This window comes from Ammospiza caudacuta, chromosome 1 (genome assembly GCF_027887145.1).
Source record: "Ammospiza caudacuta isolate bAmmCau1 chromosome 1, bAmmCau1.pri, whole genome shotgun sequence".
In the NCBI taxonomy this organism is placed as follows: Eukaryota; Metazoa; Chordata; class Aves; order Passeriformes; family Passerellidae; genus Ammospiza; species Ammospiza caudacuta.
This window is the reverse complement of record NC_080593.1, coordinates 48,737,584-48,761,999: the sequence shown is the minus strand read 5'-3', so window position 1 is coordinate 48,761,999 and position 24,416 is coordinate 48,737,584. Positions and strand designations below refer to the sequence as shown.

Here is a 24,416-nt window from a genome sequence, read left to right as displayed (position 1 = left end):
GGCTGCATCTTTTGTAACATGTACTTAAGAATATTCAGTAATTAATTACTAATGGCTGATGTAAAATTATTGATGTATCCCCTAAGCCAGTTTTGTGAAATATTCTCTCCTGAATGCTGAGAATGAGTAACCTTTTCCTGTTGGATGAGTAAATTATCATCAGCTTTTTGTTATCATCTTTTTCATGATAAATGTAGTAATGCAGACTTTTTTGTCTACGCTGATAAATTTCCATTAATGTTTTGGGAGGGATTATTTAAAAACTTTTTTGTTGGTAAAGTGACTTTAATTCTTGAATGTTTTGATTGAACAATTAAAGAAGCTTTAATCATTCAAAAAAGCAGTTACCATTACTAAAGGTAATGTAAACAAAGTCAGTAGACAAAACCCGTCTGAAAATTTTTCAGTGAACCATCTGTATTATATGAAATTTGGAAATGCAAAAGAGATTTATATTCCAATACCATCTTGCAAGACATACCTTTCAACTGCCTTTGCTGCTTCTTCATAGAGTTCTTCCTGACAATACATTTTAATGGCCAGATCAAACTCCTCAATTAGTTCATAACATTCAGATGCTTCTCTGTAGCACTGGCTTTTCTGATAGTAAACTGCAGCATCTTTCATCTGCAATGCAGAAGTCAATAATGAAACTGAAGTGCTGTAAACAGTCAAAACTACATGCATGGAATAAATCTTGTAATTCCATCATGTGTCTCATAAAGAAGTACACTTTAATAAAATGCAATTAAAGTATCTGAATAAAATCAAATAGATATTAAAGTAACCATCACTAAAACTGAAGAGATTGTGTAAAAAAACTTCAAAATATTTGTGTCTGAAAAACTAGAGTATAAAATGAAAGGTATTATATAAGGTTTTCAAAATAATTTACCCACCCAGCTCTGCCTGTTGTGAGAAAACACTACACATGCTTCTGCTGATTTACAGATTTTTCAGAATGAATAGTATTAAATTAAAACAGCTATGGTTGCAGAAAGAGAACACTAACATTACATCTCAAATTTCAAATATTTGGGAACAACCACTTTATATTCTTTTAGTGGAAATACACTGAAAATAAAAATATTATGTATTGTTAGCACGCTACTTTAACCCTTCCAAGTTTTAATGGCTGTTATCAATGAAGTTTCAGTATCATCAGAGTACTGAATGAAGCAACGGCTTAAGTTTCATTACATCAGTCATTCACTAATTTTTGACTGCAAATGACTGATAATAACATTTGAGGAAAGCCAAAGAAATAAAGCCAGCCTGCATAATTGCATCATGCTCCCCTTCATTTCTTTTCTGCCTATTCTCTGACAAATAACTCCTCTTGAACAACCCAGCTTAAAGAGCTTGTTTGTTTTGCTATTACCATGACACGAAAAGATACTATTACTTCATGAGTAATATGAGAGGTAAAAATTCTGTAGGAAAAGGAAAGTGATATGGTGAGGATTTAATACCTTTCCTAATTTTTTACACAATTCTGCACAAAGACGGAACTCCTTTGATTGAATCAGACATTTTAGTGATAGCTTTGGTTCTCCACATTCCAAGTAAGTTTTAGCCAAAGTCATATATTCCATCTGTTTTTCCCTGTAAGAAGTAAGAGAAAATTACCACTAACATCCAAATTAAATTTAGGATCATGTGAGCTGTCACTGAATCCAACCAACACTGACATGACACAATACTCTTAATACATTACCTGATGAGTTATGATCTTACAATTAATTATATTTTGTGCTGACACTGCTCTGTCCAGAAGTCTGTTCCAAAATATGATAGCTCTGACAGTCAAAAGATTGAGGTTTTTTTTTAAACTAATATATTACTATACTGTAATATACACTGTACTGTATTATTGTGATTCTGTACTGCTTCTCTTTCCTTAACTTGCTGTCTCCTTTCTGCTCTTTAGCACCAATGTCATTAGAGACACAAGCAAATGTGTTCTCAGCCTTTGTTCTGTCTGACCAAACAATCCCAGCCTCCCAGGTATCACTGCAGCATAAACTAGACTGATTTCAAAATTCTCAAGCCTGGAGAATCAAAACTGTACAGAGCATTTCATAAAGAACACATGAAAATCTTACTTAAGCTTTTTACACCAGCATTAATACCTCTATTAAAAAAAGAATACAACTTTGGCAGCTTCATCGTTACATATGTTCTGTCAACATATTCTAATACACCAAATTCCTTCTCAAATTTTATGCCAGCTTTTGACAAGCACAGTGAATTGAGAAAAAGTTTTATCAGTCCCATCAACAATTTCACTATAATCATGAAATTTTGTGAGCATCCTTATGCTTCTAACCAGGGCCACTAACATAAAGCAGGTAATCAAACAAGATAAAATCTCAAATAACTCCAGTAATAGCTTTTCTTCAGACCTTCCCTCTTCTCCCTTGTGTGCCAGCTTCCTCTGATCTCGTCATTCCTTTCCCCTGCTGCTATCATTGCTAGTTTCTGGTCTCCCAGAACATGAACAGGAACTGATTCACTTAGGTTTAGATCTTTCTCCATTACGTTTTTCCCTGCCTTATTTGAGATGAGTCCCAAAGAGTTCCCAAGCCTCTTCGAGAAACTGCAAACTCTCTCCCCTGTCAAACTCGAGCTATTTTACTCAGCCGAAATCATGAACTATATGATTCATCTCAAAATCTGTTCCTTCAAAACTGTCCTTTGGTTCAGATCTGGTCCTGCTTGTTTAGTTTAAGATGACTGTAACATTAATTTTACTCCAAAACTCACTTTTTCCTAGCAGCTTTTTTTCCACAATGCACACCACCATTCCCTCTCCTTTGCTGAGTGAACATGCAGTGGGGATTACCACATTCACTCAACAAAGTAAGTTGCCATCAGCAGCACTGATGACATATGTTCTCCTATCTATATCTATGGTTGTAAAGCCTCTTGATGTAATGCAAATCCTGCTGCTTTTCTTTCACAGAACCAGTAAGCCCTTGCAAGGGCCAATTTCATTTGGGCAGCCCTTCCACTGCTCCCTAGAGGGAGCAGTGCCCTGGATCTTGTAGTGCTAGACCTTCCAACTCCTTAAATCTCTTTTGCCAACCACAAGCACATAAAGTTTGCACTGTTCTCCTCCTGCACTGTCCTCCAGCGTCTCTGGTCAGGTCCCACAGCTGTGGTGTGACTCTCACCCTCTGCACCATGAAGTGACACTCACTCAGCTGCACTGATACCCTACCTTGGGCTGCTTTTCTTTGCATGCACTTTGAGAACAGCGTTGTGTGTCAGGGCCAGCTTTGACTTCTCAGCTGCTCCTCCCTTTTGGTAACATTTGGCAGCCACCTGGGGTGAAATCACATACAGCATTCACAGATGTGCATCCAGCCCATGGCTTATCACATAAAAGCAATACTTAATTTTACAGTCACTGGAATGGAAAGCAGAAAGATTGGCAGGATGCCTGGAAAAAGGAAAAGGTAAAACATTGTAGTATAATTTTAGGGCAAAAAGAAAAGCTTTATGTGCAACTACCAAAATTAGAATAATAATTACAATATTACATGGAAAGCAGAATTCCTGGTAAGCTGATAGAACAAACAGCATATGCAATCTGAATGACAGCCTTAACCATTAACTGGTAAGTCACCAGGCATCTACAACATATTACAAAAAGCGAGGAAGACCAATGCGTGTAAAGTGAAATCGAAAAGCAAGGAACATTTACTCAATGCTTTTATCATACCAGGCTCTTTCTGTGAAAACTAAACAGAAACACTGAGAGCTACCATGCTCCTAGCAAGGTTTTTTTCATTATCACCCTGCTTATTCTGCAACACCATGATTTCTTTACTCTAGCCATTAATTTAGTGTTGCTTCTGTTCAGAAATTGCACACTGCAAGCCACCCTTGGAACTGCCAAAGTCACCAGATAATGTCATCTTAAGGCAGCACTGATTAGCAAAGATCAGCGTTATAAAGAAAACAGATTTGCAGATAATATAGCTAATACATTTCAGATTTCAAGATTTATATTTTTTTAGCTGTGTGGGTTTTTTTTTTCTCAACTCTTTTCTGCCCATTTAGAAAACTGCCTTTTATTTTCAAGGGGAGATAAAGACTATCTGTATAGTGGCAACTGATTACTTTGGGTTTTTGCCTTGTTATAAATGCTAATTTTCTCTTCAAAGAATTTTATGTTGTTACCTGCAAAATACAGAAGCTTTCCCTCTGCCGTGATCTCAAAAAAGTATCTGAATTTTTATTTCATAGAATCACAGAACATCTCAAATTGAAAGGGACTTATAAGGATAATAGAGGCAAACTTACTGCTCTCTTCAGGACTACCTAAAACAACCCCACATGACTGAGAATGTCATCCAGATGCTCCTTTAACCCTAAACTCATGGCTTGATGCCATGGCTACTTTCCTGGGGTGCCTGGGGCAGACCACTTTCTCAGTCCAGAGCCTTTTCTATGTCCAATCTGACCTTCTTCTGATCCAACTTCATTCCATTTCCCCATGTCCTATCACTGGTAACCAGGGAGAGGAGATCAGGACCTCCCTTTGAGGAAGCTGTAGACTGTGATGAGGTTACCCCTCAGCCATCTCTTCTCCAAGCTGAACAAGACAAGAGACTTCAGCTGCTCGTCTTAAGACACATCCTCTAGAGCTGCCCATGGTAATGGCAGGAGGGCTGGGACTGGATGAGCCTTGAGGTCTCTTCAAAACTATTTTGAACAGACCATTCTATGATTCTATGACTTTTCATCATCTTGGTCACCTTCCTCTGGACACACTCTAATAGTCTGTTGCCCTTCTTATATTGTGGTGCCCAAAACTGCACAGAAGTGAGTAGTCCAAAACTACTCCAGGCAAGTCTGCACCGGCACAGAGCGGAGCAGGACAATCACCTCCTTTGACTGGCTCACAATGCTGTATTTCATGCACCCAGGACACCATCTGCCTTTTTGGTTGTCGAGGCACACTGCTGGCTCTTCTTCAACTTGCCATCCACCCAAACTCCCACATCTCCTTTCATGGGGCTGCTCTCCAGCCTCTCATTCCCTAATTTGAATGTATAACCAGGAGTACTCCACCCTAGGTGCAGAATCTGGCATGTGCCCTTGTTAAATCTCATACAGTTTGCAACAGCCCACTCGGTTATCAAGGCCTCTCTGCAGGACCTCTCAACCCTTGAGGGAATCAACAGCTCCTCCCAATTTAGTGTCCTCCAGGTTTAGTATTGCTGCAAACATGTTTAATGTACGCTCCTTTCCAGTGTCCAAATTATATATAAAAACATTGAAGAGCACTTGCCCATAAATTGAGCACTGGGGAATCCAACTAGGCTGGCCCCAATGGGCCACCAGCTGATGTAACCCCATTTACTGTAACTCTTTGAAACGTGGCTTGACAACCAGTTTCTCACCTAATGTATTATGGACTTGTCTAGCTGTGTCCTGCATTCTATCCAGAATAAAGAGACTGTGAGAGAAACTATTAAAATCTTTGCTAAAACCCAATTATACCACATCTACTGGCTTCTCTTGGTCAAATAGATGAGTGACCTTGTCATAAAAGGAAATTAAGTCGGTTAAGTAGGACTTTCCTATAGTGAACCTATGCTGCCTATGACTAATGACTGCATTGTCACTCAAATGTTATTTTCAGTAACTCCCAGAATAACCTTCTCCATAATTTTACCAGGCACCAAAGAGAGACGAAAGGCCTATAATTACCAGGGTCTTCTTTTCTACCCTTCTTGAAAACTGGGACATTTACCAGCTTCCAATTGACTGGGACCTCTCCAGACTCCCCAGACCTTTGAAAAATAATGGAAAGGGACCCCACAATAAAATGGGCCAGCTCATTCGGTACCTGGAATGAATCCCATCAAGCCCAATAGATTTATGTAAATCCAGCTGCAGCAGCAGTGCAGAGTTAGCTGGGAGTTTATCATTCTCCAAGTCTTCCAGCCCATCATCAGTGTTAAAGACAGAGGTGAAGAAGGCATTAAATGTCTCCGCTTTGCCTATGTCCCTGTTTGTGAGGTAAATGACCTTATCAAGTAATGGACTGATGTTACGTCCAATCCTTCTTTTGCTGTTAATGCGTTTTAAAATGACCTTTTTGTTATCCTTCACAGTGCTGGATAGCTTGAACTCTACTTGAGCTTTGGCCACATGAATTTTCTCCCTGCAGTGACAAAGAGCATCTCTGCTGTCCTCCTGTGTCACCAATGTTCACACACTTTCCCTTTTCCCCTAAGTTCAAGAAGAAAATGCCTGTTCAGTCAAGCCAGATTCTGCCCCACTTGCTTGACTTCTGACCCTTTGGAATTTCCTGCTTCTGCACGCTTCAGAGATAGCCCTTAAAAAGTGTCTGTCATTCATGAATTCCCAAGGGACCTTACTAATTAGCTGCTCTCCCCATATCCAGGGTCAAAGGTATGCAGGACTTTTTCTTCTACAGTCATCAACTTGAAACTCCATTACATTGTGGTCACTGTGACCAAGACATGAATCCCCACTTCACTCACAAATGCCTCTCTGTTTATTAGGAGGTCACCTTTCCCTAGTCAGCTCCCCTAGTACCTGCACCCAGATGTTTTCTTCAACATGCTCCAGTAATTTCCTAGACCTGTTTGTGTCCACTATATGATTTTCTCAGTTAATATCTGGGAAGTTAAAATCACCCAGAAGGACAAAAGCATTTGATCTAGATACATCCCTTATTTCCCTGTAGAACATTTCATTGATGTTGTCATCATGGCTGAGTTCTGCTTTGATGCCATCAACTGTCATCCCATATCTGGACTGCATTAACTAAGAAGCTAGGAAACAAAAGACTGTAAAATCTCTATGTTTTTTAAACACCAAGGGAATGAAACCATCATTTTCCTACCCAAATTAATACACTTCCAAGAAATGCTTTCATTTTTCTACAGTATGTGTAATGATACTGTCAAGAACGCGGTTTAGATTCACGCATATCAGTCAATTCTGATGGATGCTAATAATTGTTTTTCCAACTGTCTCTCATTTGTGTGCATTAAAATGTATTTCCCTCATGAGACTGCAAATTTCTGGGCAGTGAATTGAAGATTACAAAAAAAGGCTTGCTCTCCCTGCTCACTTCTTGTAAGTCATTTACAAGCAGACACATAGCTACAAACCACAAACTAAGGCAGACTGCTACACAGCAACTGAAGGTTTACAGATAGTTTTATAGATACAGAGAAAAAAAAAGGTTTCAGAATAAGCAAGAATCCTTATTTTAGATAAACATATGTTCCTACCTCCCAGAACTGGTGTTTGGCATAGTAGTCTCCCTGTGCAATCCATTCTTCCGGAGTTGAAGTTTTAGCAAACATGCTGTCATCTAAGTCTACAAGGGCAGGGGTGACCATTTTATGTTAGAATGGATAAACCACAGAAACCACTTATCATGTACCAAAACTAAGCATTATCTCACAATGTTCCAAGCTCTATGTTTGTGCTTACACCAGTAATGGCAACTATGAGTCAAGCGTGGTAATACTGTTGTGTGAAGCTACCAGTGAGAATGCAACAATTCCCAGAGCTTGGCTGGAGACTGGCCTGCTAAGTGGCCAAAAATGCATTAACACAGCAGAAAATCTGACTACAAATTGACCACTTTAAGCTATAAATATCTGCAGCCATCAGGGTCCATTGAGCTCTCTCCACAGTAAGTGGCTTAGCAGTGACCTGATCTCTCTTTATGTAGAAACACCTCTTAAGGTCACCCCTCGAGGCTGAGGGATCTCTTACCCAACACCAGACATCAATGGGCTGGTAAACGACATTTTTGCATGTGTGTAATATTTAATATAAGTATAGAAAGCTTATGTAAAAAGTAGAGTATTGACCACCAATCCATCCATACTTACTGAGTATTTTACATATCTGAATGTACTGGTTAGAACTCAATAAACTAATTACAAGATCAGATCTGTCTAAGGGATCACTGACTCTCCTGTGACAGCAAGAAAACCTAAAACTAGTGAATTAGCAATAAAGTTATACTTTAGCATATTCAACTGATCTTTAGAGACAAAAGAATTAAGACCCACTGAAATAAGTGGAAATTTGCAAGGGCAGTTATCAATGCATACTATTAAAAGGACCAAGGCATTTACCCTTCTTTATTACACAGCCTAAAAGCAGAAAACATGAGTTTTGAACTGTCTGACAATCTTTTAAGAAAGTTTTAGGACAACTTTACCTTTCTTTTCATCTGTTTTGACAACCTTAACAAATTTTCTTTTGATGAAATACTTAAAAGCTGGAGCCCGTTTATCACGGTCTTCATCAAAGATCCAAAGATTGACTCTGGCTCTTGTAATTGCAGTATACAATTGCTTGAGTTCTCCATTCAGCATCTGAAGCAGAACAAAAAAAATTGAATTAAATAAATGAAATGCTAGATGAGCTAAATTGTTAGAAAGAAACATACTTTGCAGCTATAAGAAAACAGAGAATTGATACAGAATGAATAACAAGTAAGAAAGTGCTTTTAAGTAAGCAAGTCTAAATATTAAATATGAGACTCCAATTACATAAATTATCCATCCAACTTCTAAGCAACTAGTACTACAAATCAGCTGCAGGAATGACAGGCTATTTTCCTTCTAATCACTTGCACATATAACTATTAATTTACCATACAATTCTGCAAATATCTGACTCACCAGATTCTAAACAACTTCCTTAATTTCAAGGTAGTGACACCAATCAGAAACCAGACTATAGGAATAATGAATATTTTCAAGCTGAATTGCTATTTGCTTTAACCACAGTTGTTCTGTAAATATACCCAGAAGTCTATGACACAGGTTTTGTTCTCTAATCAAATTACATTTGCAAACAATCTCTTATCTTTTAAAATCAGTATTATATGTATTACATTACATTATATCTATATTATAATATACAAATGTGAACAACTATGGAAGGTAAAGCAACCTTGATAAACATGGAACAGGATGAAAGGATTTAAGAAATTTCCCTACTTTAAAGATTTAAGAATTTAATTTTTCCTTCCTATTCCTAATGTTACAAAAAACTCACCTTGTACATTTCTACATTAAATGGAGTCCTCTCCTGCATACCAGTGGCATCCTCTAATGGCACCTCAATTAGTAAGTTGCTTCCCACTTGCACATCCGGATCAGGACTATAAGAAGAAATTATCTTCCATTCTTTGCTAGCCTGAAATATCAAGAGAATAAGGTTTATTTGTATGTACTAACTACTACTGCCTACATATGCACAAGGTAAGATTGCATGGTGTGACCTGTTCATCCCTACAAGGGAAGAAGGCTCAGAGGAGAAGACTGGGGGAGAAAATTATCTCAGGGAAGAATGTAAAGAATAATCAGCAATTTTCAATGAGAAAGCTGAACTTCATCTCAACACAGCCTTTGCTTGAGATACTTGTCTGTACCAGATGGTCATCAAGGCATATAAACAACCTTCCCTAAAACAGCTAGTACAGAGTTATACCTTCCTGAGCTGCCCAGGCAAAAGCAAAAGCAAAGATGTGCCTCAGCCCAACAGACTGCAGAAAATCTGTGGAGCAAAGAAAAAACAAACCTTTTAGAGTGCAACTGGCTTGAGCTGGCTACAAGCTTCATATTACTTTTCAGGGACTGGGGATGGCCACCATCATGATGGAGAAGCCAATAGGAATATATACATACAAATATACATATATACATATATATGTATATAAGTATATATGTATATATGTGTGTGTGTATATATATATATATATATATGTGTGTGTGTGTGTATGCACAGCAAGCACTAATGGGAGTCACATCTATACTGTGATTCCAATGTATATTGCCATTGTTATATTATGCTTGCCTTGGGATTTCAGGATGCTGCTATAGCACTTTTCTAGATCCACATCATATGTAATGCTTCATATATCAAATAAGTCATTTGATATTAAACATGAAAACCTCCTTGGGTGGACTATACATTTTCAGCTAAACACCCTTACAATGATCCCTATGTGGAGGAAGTCAGGTTACCTTCACCATGAAGGAGGGTCAAGTTTTAGTCCTAGGGACAAGGATCCTCCTACAAACCCCCAATACCACAACAGGCAAACTCACTGAGAGGAGGTGTGCTGATTGCTGGGGCAGGCAGCTCCCTGCCAGCTTGGGGCAGAATGAAAGGTAAATGGTGGTGGCATAACACTCACAAGCTGCTATTTGTCATACTAAAATCTACTGTCTAAAACACATTGGAGAGATCTTGGCCTGCAGGTCAGGAAGGGCAGCCACTAAGTCTCCTTGACTCTAGAAAACTGACAAGCTCAGTGAGCTGGACCCACACATATCCCATGCTGGCGTATATTCTCATCCTCAGGGTTCCCAGAAAAGATCTGGCTGGTCATTCATGTGATGAATGTATTAAGCCTCGTGTTGAACACCAGTAACTGCTAGTGCTGGTCTCAGCCAGGGGGTGGAATGGCACCTGCCAACACCTCCTCTTGTAAGAACACTCAGAGGTGAGCAAAAAAAGCCCACTCATGGGGAAAGTCTAAAAAAGCGTGGTCAGAAAATATTGGACTCCAACACAGAGACATGTGAAGGGTGTCTATAAATATGCACAGGCACTCCTAACTGTAATTTAAGTGTGGCAGCAGATCAGTGCTGTGCACTCTCATGCCACGCAGGAAATGTCAGCTCCTGATCACACTGCTCTGCAGGCTCCTGATCCCCTGCAAAAATAATAACCTTAAAATCATGACTATATTCTAAGCGATGTTCCTTTTCCCCTTTTGGTATTGAAAATTCCATTTAATTGAAATGTGATTAAATACTGCCAAGTTTCTGGCACAACATGAAAAATACTCATAATAAGGCTCAAAAACCATTTTTACAGTTTATATATTTCTGAGCTTTCAGCAACACAAAACAAGTTAACTGTCTTCTCATGGGGGAAAAAAGCAGGAAACCTTTCCTGCAAAATGTATTTTGAAGGTAAGATTTCAAAAAATCATCAATTAAGATATTCTTAAGCCTGTCATAGATTGTAACATGATAAGCAGCCAAAGGTATCAGTTTGTTCAAGAGTTTGCTGTGTTTTGGGGGCCTGGCTTTTTTGCCTTCTAGATTTTTCACTCACATCTGCTTCCTGAAACAAGACTCTTCTTAAATCTCATTTTCAAGACAAATAAAAAGAAAACCCAACACTTTACGAAGTGCACACAGCCACACTGCTGTGTTTACAACGGTTCAGAGATTCAGCTTTTCTAAATTAGAAAACCTCAGGGTGAGCTGCTTTCTTGCCTGCTTGTTTAGCTGCTCAAATCAACTCAATTACTCATGACTCACAGAAACACGGAAGAATTGTATGAAAACAGTTCTCCAGGCCTGACACACATTAGTCTGAGCTAAAATGCTCTACACAACTCAACTCTGCTAAACTGCTTCTCTAAATCCTAATAAATGGCTTGCTGTTTTCCTGATTACAACTTGCATCACCAGAAACAAATCAACTTTGAGAAATCTACCATGACAGCCAGTATTTACCTCAAGCTCCTTCTTTCTGCCCTCATCACATAACATTCACTAACCTCTGTGAAGGGCCACCAGTAAGCTGCCCTCAGTTTTCCTGTGGTTTTCATTTGCTGAAAACCACATGAGACATTGTTTTGAGGGGCAGAGGCAGAGGACATCTGCAACAGGGCTGTTCACACTGAATGTTTAATCACAGAGTAACTCAGTCATGGGTACATGGAGTCTCTGCAGGCATGGTCAGTAAGGAATACTTTGAATACTTGCCTGGCTGGGGTCAGAGGAGTGGTCCTGGTGTGCAGCAGAAGAGTGTGTGTGTGTGCGTGTGTGTGTGTGTGTGGGCAACGTGGTGTGTACCCCAAGGTTCTCCCTCTCCCTTAAATTTTAACAGTAAACCCAAAGGAAAATGCAGCACTTAAGGAAACACATTCTCAATTAATAAACCTATGACCTCTCTGTTTTCTACTGTGATGAAACCACTCATCTTCAAAAAGGGAATCCTTTTCCAGCTGAACCACCAATTAGACCACAAGTAAGATGGACTTCAGAAAAAATGCAGAAAAAGGATAAGAATTAAATACCTCTGAATCTGTGAAAAAGTTGTAAAGAAGGACATCATCAAATTCCAAGCCCTTTGCTTCATAAATTGTCAGTACAAGTGCCAAACTAAGTTCCTCAGGTATCTTCTCCTTTGCAGTTTCATTTGCCACTAATACCACCTGCAAATAAAATACATTATAAAAAAACATTAGAAAGCAAAAAGGAAAAAAAAAAGTAACAGTTACATAGAGAAAGACCAACATGATGATAATGCAAAAGCCTTCTAAAAACTAGACAACATTTCACAAAGACATTTCAGCACACTCCACAAAAAAGGTCACAAAGCTGCCACTAGAAGACTGACAAATGCGTGGTATGTGCAGACAGTTTTAGATTTGGTGTAAGAAAATTTGGAGCTAGAAAGAAACAGGTCAGACAATACCTCACACAATACCTCACACCAAAAAAAGAACAGAAAGAAGCAGACGTATTAAGAAGAAACAGAAACCAACACAATAAAGGTTTCTAAGCTTGAAATGCCTAATTTATCAGTGAGACAAGGGCTTAAAAAAGAAAGTTGTGGGCAGTTCATACAAGACTATTATTTAGCAACAGAGCTGGCAGAATCTGCAGAAAGCCCAAGAAAAGCAAACCTGATGTGCTCCAAATTCTATGGGTTGTGTTTTCCTTTTGTTGCCCCTCAGCAGAATTGCCAGGTCACTAACACTGCAGGACTCCAAGACAATAGGTTTTGGCCCATCAAAGAGACCACGGTCCTGAGGAAGGCGATCAAAAGATTCCGGAAAATAATGCTGGAGCAAATCAACCACTCCAGATGCTAAACGGAGAATACCTGCACAAAGCAGAATACAGGTTTTAAATTTCATCCTGAAGTCCTTGCAAACACACTTTTAAAAGTTTCTGCTAGAAATTTGGAATCAAGAAATATGACAAAAACACTGATCAGGGAAGGCTGAAGCTGTAAGCTTCAATTTATGTATCTGCCAATTTGAGTGGATGCCATTCTTGGGCCTCTAAAGATCAGAAAACATGCTACAGTGGCTTGGCAGCATTCTCACAAAATAAAGAAAAGCAGAAGCAGCACACCAATGCTGCAAAATCTAGTGCTTTGGAGAATAGGACAATAGAAATGGGAAAGGTAATTTCTTAATTTTTCTCTCAAACACAGCCAAAGCATCCAGTAAGCATGAGAATTCAAAAAATTACAATTTTGAAAACATTCATTTTTGGTTTTCATTTTTGACAGTTGAGCTGTCAAAAAACAGAACTGATATCGGAAAAAGCTGTCCATCTGATTTTTTTGAAAAACAGGCCACATAGAGACTGGCTTTCAACTGGCCAGCAGAAAACTTAAATTATTAGTGACATCTGAAGAGCCCAGGCTCCGATCATAAATTTGTTACTCTACCTGAATGGGACCTGTAGTTCTGGTACAACTGATAAATCCTTTTTGGTTTCCTAACATGCTGCTTCTTGTTCACAGAGCTCTTGCTTGCGTAATGAAACAGCGACCTGAGGTCACTGAAACGAAAAGCCACTCCTTTCATGATGCTCTGGGCAGTGTCACCGGTCAGAAACATGGCATTGGGGTCATTGATGCATTTCATCAACAGCGCTAGCTCAGCTTGCGTGAAATCCTGTATCTCATCGCCATAGAGCTCATGGATGGACCACGGCAGCTCCCTGAGCTTCGCAAGTCTTTGAGATAAATTATACAGCAAATCTTCTTCATCAAAGTAACCCCTCTGTGATCGTATCTGCTGATAAAGACAGAAGAGGGAATAGATCTCACTCCTGTCTTCCGTGAAGTTTGGCGATCTCTTTCGGCCTAGCTTTTTGTACTGCTCCTCAGTAAGCTTGCCTCCAAAGCAATTCAGTGCCTCAAAAGAGCCTTTCAGAAATGATTTGATTTCTTTCCAAACCAGTGCTGGATTGTACAAGCTTTTACCTTTTATCATTTTTGGCCATATTTCATTTGCAAATACATTGTAAGTCACAAAAGTCCAAGGATCATTTTCCTTAGAGCACGCATCTGCAGCTCCTCCATCATCACCATGCTCTGCTTCAAGATTACCTTCTTCATCCTCATCCTGCCAATTTGGTACAACCAAGTCTTCCTGAGGACTCCACCCAACAATTGCTCTTTTAAGACTTCCATCTTCATTTCTTGGAAAAAATGGGTCAGGCATGGATGCATCTAGTAACAGCAACAACTGCTTGGAGGTGACAAACAGTGGAAAATTTTCATCTTTAATGTCTTGTATCCTGTGAATGTTTGGGTCCAGAGGTTTGAAGTGACTGGTCACCTTGGAAGACTTGCTAAGTTCAATGAAATTCTTCTGAACTTCTCGGCACAGGACAGGATTTTTTGTTACGAAGATCTGGTGCAGGTGCTCCAGCCTGTTTGAAGCTTCTGCACTACACGTTTGGTCATCTTCATGGGCACCACATGAATTCATTTCTGCCCCAGCTGTGCCCACAGGAACCTTTTCATCCTCGCTGTCCTGGTTGTGCTCATCACTCACCTGCCCCTCACTTGAATTATCGCTCTCGTGTTTTGGTTCACTCTCTTCCTTCTCTGAACTAGCTTTTTCAACCTCGCTGCACTGCCTCTGCTGCCATGTCTGCCTCTCCAACAGAGGTCCATCTGCCAAGCTGGATTTTTCCCAGTATGAATAGAATTTCTTCCAAAGCCTATACAAGCAGCAAGTTGTCTTCCCTGTCCCACTTCGCCCAATTAAAATGATTGGCTCCATAGGCTTTGGATTGAGATCAATCACTGCGTACTCCAACTCCCCAACACGGAAAGGGTAATCAACAGAAGACTGCACATCATTTATAATGTTAAGTGCCATGTTAGTGCTGAAGCTGTGAAATTTCATTATATTGTATTCCAGTTCTGCTGAACTAGCTGGAGGGAAATACTCAGGCATGGTATGTTCTTTTGATTTTTCTGCCTCCATGTCTTCAATGTAACAACGCGGAACACGCTTCTGTGTTGTCACACTGTGGTTCTGACGCCCTTCGTTTATACCCTTGAGCTTTTTCCTCAAAATGCAGGATAAGCCACGGTTGTAGGAAATGCATATATTTTCTAAGGCACGGTTCAGCTTGCAGTGGTCAAGAACAATGGCCCAAATTCTAATTATTTCTGTGTAAACTCTACCTGATTTTTCTAGACGACTTTTTGTCTGTTCTGTCTCCATGATCTTTTCTGGACTCTCACTGCAACGAGGAGAAAAGTCAATGGCAAGTTCCCATAGCATTCTTGCACCTTTGCCCAGTTTGGCCTCATACAGCTGGATATCAGCTTTCAAGTGTTTCAGTGGCTTCTGGAGGCCCCTAGACCATTCCCCATTACCAAGGCGCTTAATTGTCATGATGGTTTTAGTTTTCAGATAATGAGGCACTGCTTTACTGCTCAAAGTCTTTAGCATTTCAGGAGTGCACTCTATTTCCCAAGTCATGTTATCAAACTCCTGCACATGTGCCTCAATATCCAGACTCTTCCCCTTTTCTTCCTCTAGTTCTTCCTTGTCTCCATTAGGCAGGGCCATACTTAATTCCCCTGCTCCCTTCTTTTTCTCCCAGTCATCCCCTTTTCTTTCAGGATGAGCTATGCTTCCAAAAGGTTGCAAGAAACTCCTTCCCTCTTCCGAGTTAGTCTGGGCTGAAGATGGCTTTTGCACCAGAGGATGATCCTTTTTCAGGGTGTCGCTCACTTTCAGTTGCTGAATTAAAGCTGTGATTGCCTGCACTAGACTTTCCTGCAGTGTTAAGGGGCTGTTTATTCCTTCTGTTTCCTGCTTTGCCAACTGACCCCTTTTTGTTTTCATGGAACATGGGGTTTTTAAATCATTATGCACTGCGTTGCCAGATGGTGCCTTTAATGAGAACCCAGATGAAGAACGCCCCGTGCTCTTTGACTGTGAAATCTCAGAGGCTGGAATGGGTTTAGATGCTTTAACCAACTGCCCTGCTCTGTCTTGGCGGTGCCTCTTTTTCTCCTGCGTGGCAATATTCCAGGCTTCTAGCAGTGGATCTCTCTTCTTAATTCTGTGCATCACATCTCTTCCTGATTTGTTTTTTATGTTGAAGTTAATGTCAAATTTTGCCAGTAACTCCACTATTCTCTTAGTCTGCTTTGAAAATCCTCTCTGGAAAACAATATGCATCACTGTATTTCCATTGTCATCTTGTATGTTCGGATTAAGATATGGAAAGTCAGATGGTCTTGAAGCAAAGAGGTCAAGCAGATAACTTAGGATGTTTAAACCAATGACATCTGGAAGTAAGAGAACAAACAGAAAATAAACTAACTCACTTTACAAGTCTGCATTGTATGCCAACAATTTCAATACTTTTTTTTCCTGCTGCTAGAAAATGAAAATCAGTTGCTTTTAAAACAAAATCTACATTTCATGTTTATAAAACATGCTCACCTGAAACAGCTCAAACTGAGCTTTCCCAAGTTTCAGGAAAAACAATACAAAGGCAGCAAAGCTTTAGAAATTCCTAGTGCTGCAATTATTCCCGTAGCATCAGTCAATTTCATTCCTTTTTTAACCTCTGGGTACAGACAGATTTGTTCATTTTCCAACATCAGCCCTGACTGCTTCCCAAGGGACACTGGTGCCCTGTCATCCAGACAAGCAGCAGCTCTACACAGTGCTCTGAAGTCATTTAGTTCACTTTAATAAGGCACCCAAAAGTAATCTGCTGCAGATAACTTTGCTTTACTAAAATAACCTGCAGGAAATCCCAATTATTTCCTGGTATTTGAGGTCCCTGGAGCAACTTCCTACAACATAAGATTAGTTACCTCCCCAGTGGGGGGGAAAAAATACATATATATTCAACAGCTTTCTAGGTTTCATCCAGATAATGGATGTGATTTAAATGAGACAATATATGTGAAATATTTATATTCTAGCTGTAAAGTAGTGGCATGCCAAAATCACTGTAATGAAATTCCACATCAAAAACTTTGCACAAAATACTTCAGAGAACATATTGCCATGGGACTTCTTAATCTTTTGATTTTAAAATGACAACTGGCATTATCTATGCTTGTAATCTCTCTAAAGCCATTCAATGAAATGTTTATGCTTTAAAAATTAATAAATTCAATATTTTAAATCATTTTAATCCTTCAGCTCAAAAGTGCATTTTTTTCCTAACTTAAAATCAAACCTGATTTAGGGGATCAATTTCACAGTTTATCCTAACTTTTTACATTTTTACATAAGCCCTACAATTCTTTCACTTACTTCTCCCCTGAGCAAAACTTTACTTGCTTTATGACTGAACAAAAACTGATAAACAGATTTCAGATGCCACTGCAGGATTTCCTCCAAAGTCTGCTGCCATTGCTCTAACTTTACCTTTGTTTCTTCCAACCCACCCAGCACTTATTTTATCCCTTTGGGGGCTGAGTGAGACGTGGTCAGACATCCTGATCCACTGTCCCTGCAATAGTAGAACGGGCAGGTAAGGAATGGGGAATATTTCCAACAGCAGAAGCCTTACCTTTTTTATTTAAACAGATGAAAACTGCAGCATGCAGAGGAGTATCTCCTTGTGTAACAGAGAGGTTTCGAGGGTCTGCGCCTTTGGTCAGCAGCAAATATGCCAGTTCAAAATAATTATTTCCGAGGCATATTTTCAGTGGTATTTCAGAGTTGGTTCCAATACCATCAGGCAGAGCTGGTGTGAAGGACAGGAAAATATCAGGCTTTAAAACTCATACACCAATCTGCTAACTGCAGAAAGCTGAACAGATGCAGTCAGATGCTGATTGTCAGGAAGGTGAGAGGGGTAGTTTTTTTGCCAGCTTTTTATGTGTATCTGTTAAAACACTTCTTGACTAAGAAGATCTTCATCATTTCCCCTTGTCTCCCATTAAACTGAACAACCAGTCCTTCTGCTGTGATAGGAAGACATAAAGGCCAGAACATGTCTTCTCCAAGTCAGTCAGTCATTGACTGAAACAAGAGGCCTCCTTGCTCCTGTGGCCTTCAAAAGGCCTGCTCATGTGTCCGTAACTTATAGCTAATATCAAGCTATAAGATTAAATGAAGTATGCCAGAGAGATCCTAGGAACAAGCTCATGCAAAACACAAAGTGTGATGATGTCTACAATAGTTTAAAAAAGTAAGACATCTGGTCATGCCTTTGAAATCAATGAAGTCCCCTATTTGTAGCACAACAGCAGACTGAACTCAAAGATTGTGGCTTACACTTTCTACCAGGACAATATTGTGGCTGAAGACAGAGAAATTGAGGCCCAAAACAAACTACAGGTCAGGAGCAATGATAGTCCTTCACCTTTTACTAACCCTAGCAGACAAATTTCATTTGATAAACATCTTCCACCCATGCAGCCTCACTAGCAACACCATGTCCCACACAGCAGATGCAGCCAATGCATTGCAATCCAACAAGCTGCTGCATTTATACAGAGCCACAAAAACCCCATGTGTTGGTATTTCTGAGACTATCTTGCTCCCAGCATGTCAAATAACATACTGCATGTCTTATAGCACATTAATATCACAGTTTTTCACCTCCTCGTTCAAGCAAACATCTTATGAGGTGCACTTGCGCGTCCAGTTTTTCACACTGTTGGATAATGTTGCCAATGTCAACATCTGAAAGACTGCAGGTTTTGAAGAGTCCTCCACCTGATGGATTTTCCCCATCAGCTTTCCCTGTTAGGAGCAGCAAAACTTTTTGCCACATTTGCTTCCCCAGCAACTGTTTTATGAAGCTGTTAGCACAGGCACTGGAGATGTTGCATGAGATTTCTTCAGGGATTTCTGCAAGACAGTCAAGACAACATAACTCACTCAAAGGCTCATAATGAAATCCACCTCATTGTAAACTGATTTCAGAACAATTAACTTGTTAAATTGAAAGTAAGGAACAGCAAAATATATCTTTCCATCCTTATGCTGTCAGCCAAGTCAGTTTGAACATTTTGATACATCATGAATTTCTGTGCAAATTCCATTGGTTCTAAGTGCAAAACACAACATTAAATATAATTAAAAGCACATTGTTCCAGTCATAAAAGTTACAGAAGCACATAACAGAAGGAAAGGGAAAAGGGCTAAGTTTATGTTAGCACCAAACACATTTTTCACAGCAATTAATTTTTGTGAAAGGGAGAACTGGGAACTCACTGCACCTTTCACAGAAGACAGCCATTTCAGAAATCGTTTAACTGCATCTTCCTTCAATACATTTTTATTATGTGCTCCGTTTTCACACCTGTAGAACTGGACAAACTGTTCCAGAACATCCTGGAGAGAATCTGTATCAGCTGTGGCACTTTCATTCTCTCCTGCAAAACATTACAGAAACTGAAAATCCACTTCCTTGCCAGCATGTTTCAGGGCAAGACTGTAATGCATTACATCCCAGGGCTCTAAGAAATGTGTAGTGACAGATTAAAAACAGATGGCTGAAACTCTTACTGCCAATGCCAGTCCTGTGATGGATTTCTGACCCCAAAGGAAATTTGATACTTTCATCAAATACACTCTTGTTCTGGTTTTGCCTGGGATAGAGTTATTTTTCTTCTTGGTAAATGGTACAGTGCCATGCTTTGGATGTAGGACAAGGATTCTGCTGATAGCACAGTGATGTTCTGGTTGTTGCTGAGGAGTGCTCACCCTGAGACAAGCACTTCTCCCTGTCCCATGCTCTGCCAGCAAGCAGGTGCACAATAAGCTGGGAGGAAGCATGGCCAGGACAGCTAATCTGAACTGGCCAAAGAATATTCCACACCAAAGAATGTCATGTGCATTATATAAACTATGGGGAATTGGCCATGAAGGGAACATTGCTGCTTGGGGATGGGCTGAGCATCAGTTAATGGGGTGTGAGCAATTGTACAGTGCACCATGTGTGTTTCTTGAGGTTTATTCCTCTCTCTTTCTCCTTTTCATAACTATAAAAATAATAACAGGAGTGGTAGTAATTTACTTTACTTCAATTTTTAGACTGTTCTTATCTCAACCCACCATGGGAGGGAAGGGGAAGTGAGTGAGCTGCTGCTTGGTACTTAGCTGGCAGCTGAGGTCAAACCATGACTCCATTTACCATAATTCACTAGGCTGAAAACTGTAATAGCTTCTGTATGCAGGCAGGAAAATGCTGCAATTATATAATTGTTTGGAATTTTTAGAGTAGATGACTAAACCCAGTAATGTTTGCAGCGTGCACTTTTAATGAGCTTGTCTTATTCCCCAGTGCCATTTTAAAAATACAGCCATAAAAGAATTTCTCCTCTTAAAATTAAAAAAACAAAGCCAAAAATAAAGACCACACCACAATGTTACCTACAAAATAAACACCACACAAAAATGTTGTCTACAAGTTTTAAGAGATATTCATGTAATGGGAAATAGCAGATTTTAAACAACGTTGTAAAAATTGCCCTTAAACACCAAAATCTTGGCTTGGACTTCCTAAATGCTTCAAGGAATTCAGATACATGAAGGACCAAACAAAACAGTAGCTTTATCTCTTAGGTCAAAGAGAGAGACAATGTTGTTCACCTTTTTAGAAGGAAGGACTAACCTCAGATTGTTACCTATAAAGCTGAGGTTCATTCTCCAGCCTCTCATTACACTAAGCTTAGAAAATTTGCAGGCTGTGCATCCCCCAAAAAACCTCAAAACCAAAAATCCTTAGCCACAAAAGACAGTACAACCTAAAATGCCAACCAAAGCCATAATTACCACAGAGGTACTGGTGTTAACCTCCTAATGGAGAACCACTGTGCTAAAACCTTCTTCCACAGTAAAGAAAGAAAACCTCCTTTGCCAGGAGCTGTAAGGTGCAAGCCCAATGAAACCCAGTGTTTTCCAATAAACTTATAAGCAATGCACACATGAAAACTGAGATGTAGCCTAAAGACTTTCCTTGATGCCAAGCTTGATCTGAACATCACTTGGCCAGCAGTTGCTTTCAAGCATGGACAAAATGTTCACTACTGACTAGCAGGAGACCACAGTGACAACTCACAGGGAAAGTTACATAAAACACACCCACAATAACTTATTTGAAATAAAATTATTTTCTACCTAAAGGTTATAATTTTAAAACAGGTAAAGCACACACTGCTGTAGTACCTGTCTGTTTCCCAGGGGAAGTGATTTTCTCAATCTGCTTGCTGACTTCTTTTACAGCATCAAAGTTTTTGTTCTTTTTCAAGATATCTATGACATATCTTGACCGTGCATCTGGAACAGTGGGATCAACCCCAAAATTCAGGAGCATGATCACATCTTCTGTTTGTCCTAAAGAAATACATTAAAAAAAAAAAAAAATGAAAAAGAGGAAGAATAATTCACATTTTTCAGGATTTTTTGTTATGTTGTCTTTTTTATTTTTAATTACTTGGCACAATTTCTAGCATAATTTTAACTTAAAAATCTAAATTCTTCCCAGTGTCATAAGGTGACAGGGTGGAAGTCAAAGGTTGGACTTGAAGATCTCAGAGGCCTTTTCCAAACTTCATGATTCCGTGATTTTATGGTTTATAATATTTATTATATATAGCTATAAAGAAATAAACTTTGATACATATAAAAATACACATTTTCTAATAAAATATATAATACATAAAGATATAAACATTAGTAAATAAATACAGATTCAAAATATGTGTTCTGTATGTAATAAATACCATGTGAATACTACCAAATAAACTTTAAGCATCCAAAAGTCTGGAGTTAACTTGGTTGTGATGTTTGCTTCCTGTTGCCACCTCGTGGGCAGAGTAAGGAATACAAGGGAAAAAGCCAGGGTAACATAAAATGAAATCCCACAGAAACTGAAGGAAAGCATTTAGTTTTCCTCCTCTGATAAGGCACTCTGCTATCTAGGCCTTCAATTTTCAGCTATTTAAAAGAACAGGAGAGGCCTGACAGCAAATTATAACTTAGTTAGCCAGGAATTTTGTAGTCCTTTAAAAATTTTGTAATAAACTATGTTTACTTAGCTAAGGAATGTTTGACTGTGTTACTTTAGCTGGTTTTAATTTAGACCTGTGTTGGCTGAGTGTCAGTAGAAGACCCTGAGAAATTGCCTCACTAACCTGCAGAAAGGAACTCAATGGACCCACACCCCTTAGAGAATTTAATCAATAGCTGAAGAACAGAATTCAATAAAGGATTGTTTAATGCTGTCATATAACTAGAGATTAATTAAATACCATAGAACAAGAAAGATACCTTGAGAGAGTTAAGGAGTCAAAGGCCTATGCACCCCAGAAAACTTGATTAATACACTGCAGGTGCAGTAAAGGCGCCACTTCACAGGCTTATACAGCCCAACTTAATAAGTAGTAATTGTCTAACCAGGACAGCAAATGTAATAAAGAACTATTTAGCTGGATAAAACTTAGGTTATTCATTTAAAAAAAAGATAGATGAGATGTTCTGGTGGCAATTAAGAAGAACAAAACACCTATACCATAATACAATCAATTGGGCAGGGAGTATCTATAATAAAAAGTTGGATGCTATAGTGTATATAAATGACTGAAAATTCTTACTTTTTTGAACATGTCTATGGCAAATGAATTCCCAATATGTTCCAAATTTTGACTTAAAATTGTTACTAGGAATGTTCATCTCACAGGTTTTTGCTGTTAGATTTTAAACTCCTTGTTTCAGGCCTCCAGGTGGTCTAATGTGATTTTAAGGGCACATCAAAATTTAAAAACTTTAACTTCTAGGATTCTAAAAACTGCAGCATACTTGTGATAAAACCCTAAGCAAACAAACCAGAGGGCAAAGAAAATGGTCACACATCAGGCATGCAAATTTAAAAAGGAATTCTTGGAATGTTTAAACATCAGTTGCCACTACAAGTCTGCAGATACTTTCTCATTTTCTTCCTTAGCATGAAATATTTAACACCAGGGTCTGAAACTTTCCTCCATTATAGATTTTTCCATATGAAAACAAAACAAAACACACACACACACAAAAAAAGTACTTACTGCGTTTCTGTGAATATTCACTGGAAGAGGCCACAATATGCAGCAGGGTCTGTCCATCTCTGTCCTTCTGGTTGATCCTATCCTTCAGCTCTGGCCTCCAAGTCAGCAACCAGCAGAAGAGATGGTTCTTTGCTGAAATGATAAAAAAAAAATCCCACTTAAAGAAACAGATCTTGGAGGTTTTTCCCCCTTTGGAGTGGCAAGATGTAAATCTAAGGTTGACTCATGACTCTACTATACACAAAGAAACTGCTGCTCCACACTGAGATGGGAGAAAGAAACACTGTACCTTTTTTAAAGCTGACACATTCAGGTTACAAAAGACCCATATCAATCACACTTTTGTTTCAAAACACAGAAAAGAACAATTATATTAGGTTTCTACCACTATCAGGCATGGGTGACCAAGGAGAGCGTTTACAACATTTCTAAAAGAGTGCTTTATTGGCATGTGCAAGGTTATACCTAGATGACCTGACCTGAGCTGCTGGGTTTTAATTTTTTTTAATTTTATAAAGGTCCAGCTGTCAGTCCTCTGATAAAAGCCAGCATTGTTTTATTTTAGCTGCAGATGTCACTCACTTGCTTTAATACACAGTCTGATAACAGCATGCAGTGGATACAGCCCGATGGACTCAGCCTTGGCCCCAATGGAAATCAGCCACTTGACTAACTCTGCTACTTCCTGCAGCTTCTCACCATGACCATACAACTCAGAAGTCTGGCAGCAAAGAGAACAATTACAACACATTATTTTTACATAGACAAAAAGCATTTCTTTTTCAGTATTTTCTATATTTTCATGACAAGAATCAGTAGCACAACAACAACCAAGCCATAGCCACTGTAAAATGGAACTATTTATTTCATAAACTTACACAGAATGGCTTGGGTTGGAAGGGACCTTAAATACCATCTAGTTTGAACCCCCTGGTGCAGGCAGGGACATCTTTCACTTCACCAGGCTGCTCAGAACTCCATTCAACTTCAAACACTTCCAGGGATGGGGCATTCACAACTTCTCTGGGCAGCCTGTTCCAGCGCTTCAGCACCCGCTGAGTAAAGAATTTCTTCTCAATATCTAATCTAAACCTACTGTATTTCAGTCTGAATCCATTCCCCCTCTTCCTATCACCATGTGCTCTTGTAAAAAGTCTCTCCCCATCTTTCTTGTGGGCTCCCTTCAGGTACTGTAAAGCCACAATTAGGTCACCACATAGCCTGTTCTCTATCAGGCTGAACAATTGCAATTCTCTCAGCCTTTCCTCACAGGAGACATGCTCCATTCCCATAATCAT

At 39.2% G+C, this 24,416-nt stretch overlaps 1 protein-coding gene across 1 annotated transcript in view; it reads right to left on the bottom strand.

Moving 5' to 3' along the window:
* Positions 1–24,416, bottom strand: part of TRANK1 (tetratricopeptide repeat and ankyrin repeat containing 1) — a 42,407-nt gene that overhangs the window by 7,247 nt on the left and 10,744 nt on the right. Inside the window, exons 6-20 of the mRNA XM_058805829.1 lie at positions 23,701–23,839; positions 23,119–23,250; positions 21,242–21,409; positions 19,291–19,446; positions 18,668–18,919; positions 17,631–17,807; positions 13,510–16,386; positions 12,734–12,933; positions 12,122–12,259; positions 9,076–9,216; positions 8,231–8,387; positions 7,284–7,372; positions 3,224–3,327; positions 1,473–1,605; positions 482–627 (exon numbers count right to left, since the gene is read on the bottom strand). Coding sequence (XP_058661812.1) covers positions 482–627; positions 1,473–1,605; positions 3,224–3,327; positions 7,284–7,372; positions 8,231–8,387; positions 9,076–9,216; positions 12,122–12,259; positions 12,734–12,933; positions 13,510–16,386; positions 17,631–17,807; positions 18,668–18,919; positions 19,291–19,446; positions 21,242–21,409; positions 23,119–23,250; positions 23,701–23,839 — 5,009 coding nt within the window. The remainder of the gene's footprint in view (positions 1–481; positions 628–1,472; positions 1,606–3,223; positions 3,328–7,283; positions 7,373–8,230; positions 8,388–9,075; positions 9,217–12,121; positions 12,260–12,733; positions 12,934–13,509; positions 16,387–17,630; positions 17,808–18,667; positions 18,920–19,290; positions 19,447–21,241; positions 21,410–23,118; positions 23,251–23,700; positions 23,840–24,416) is intronic.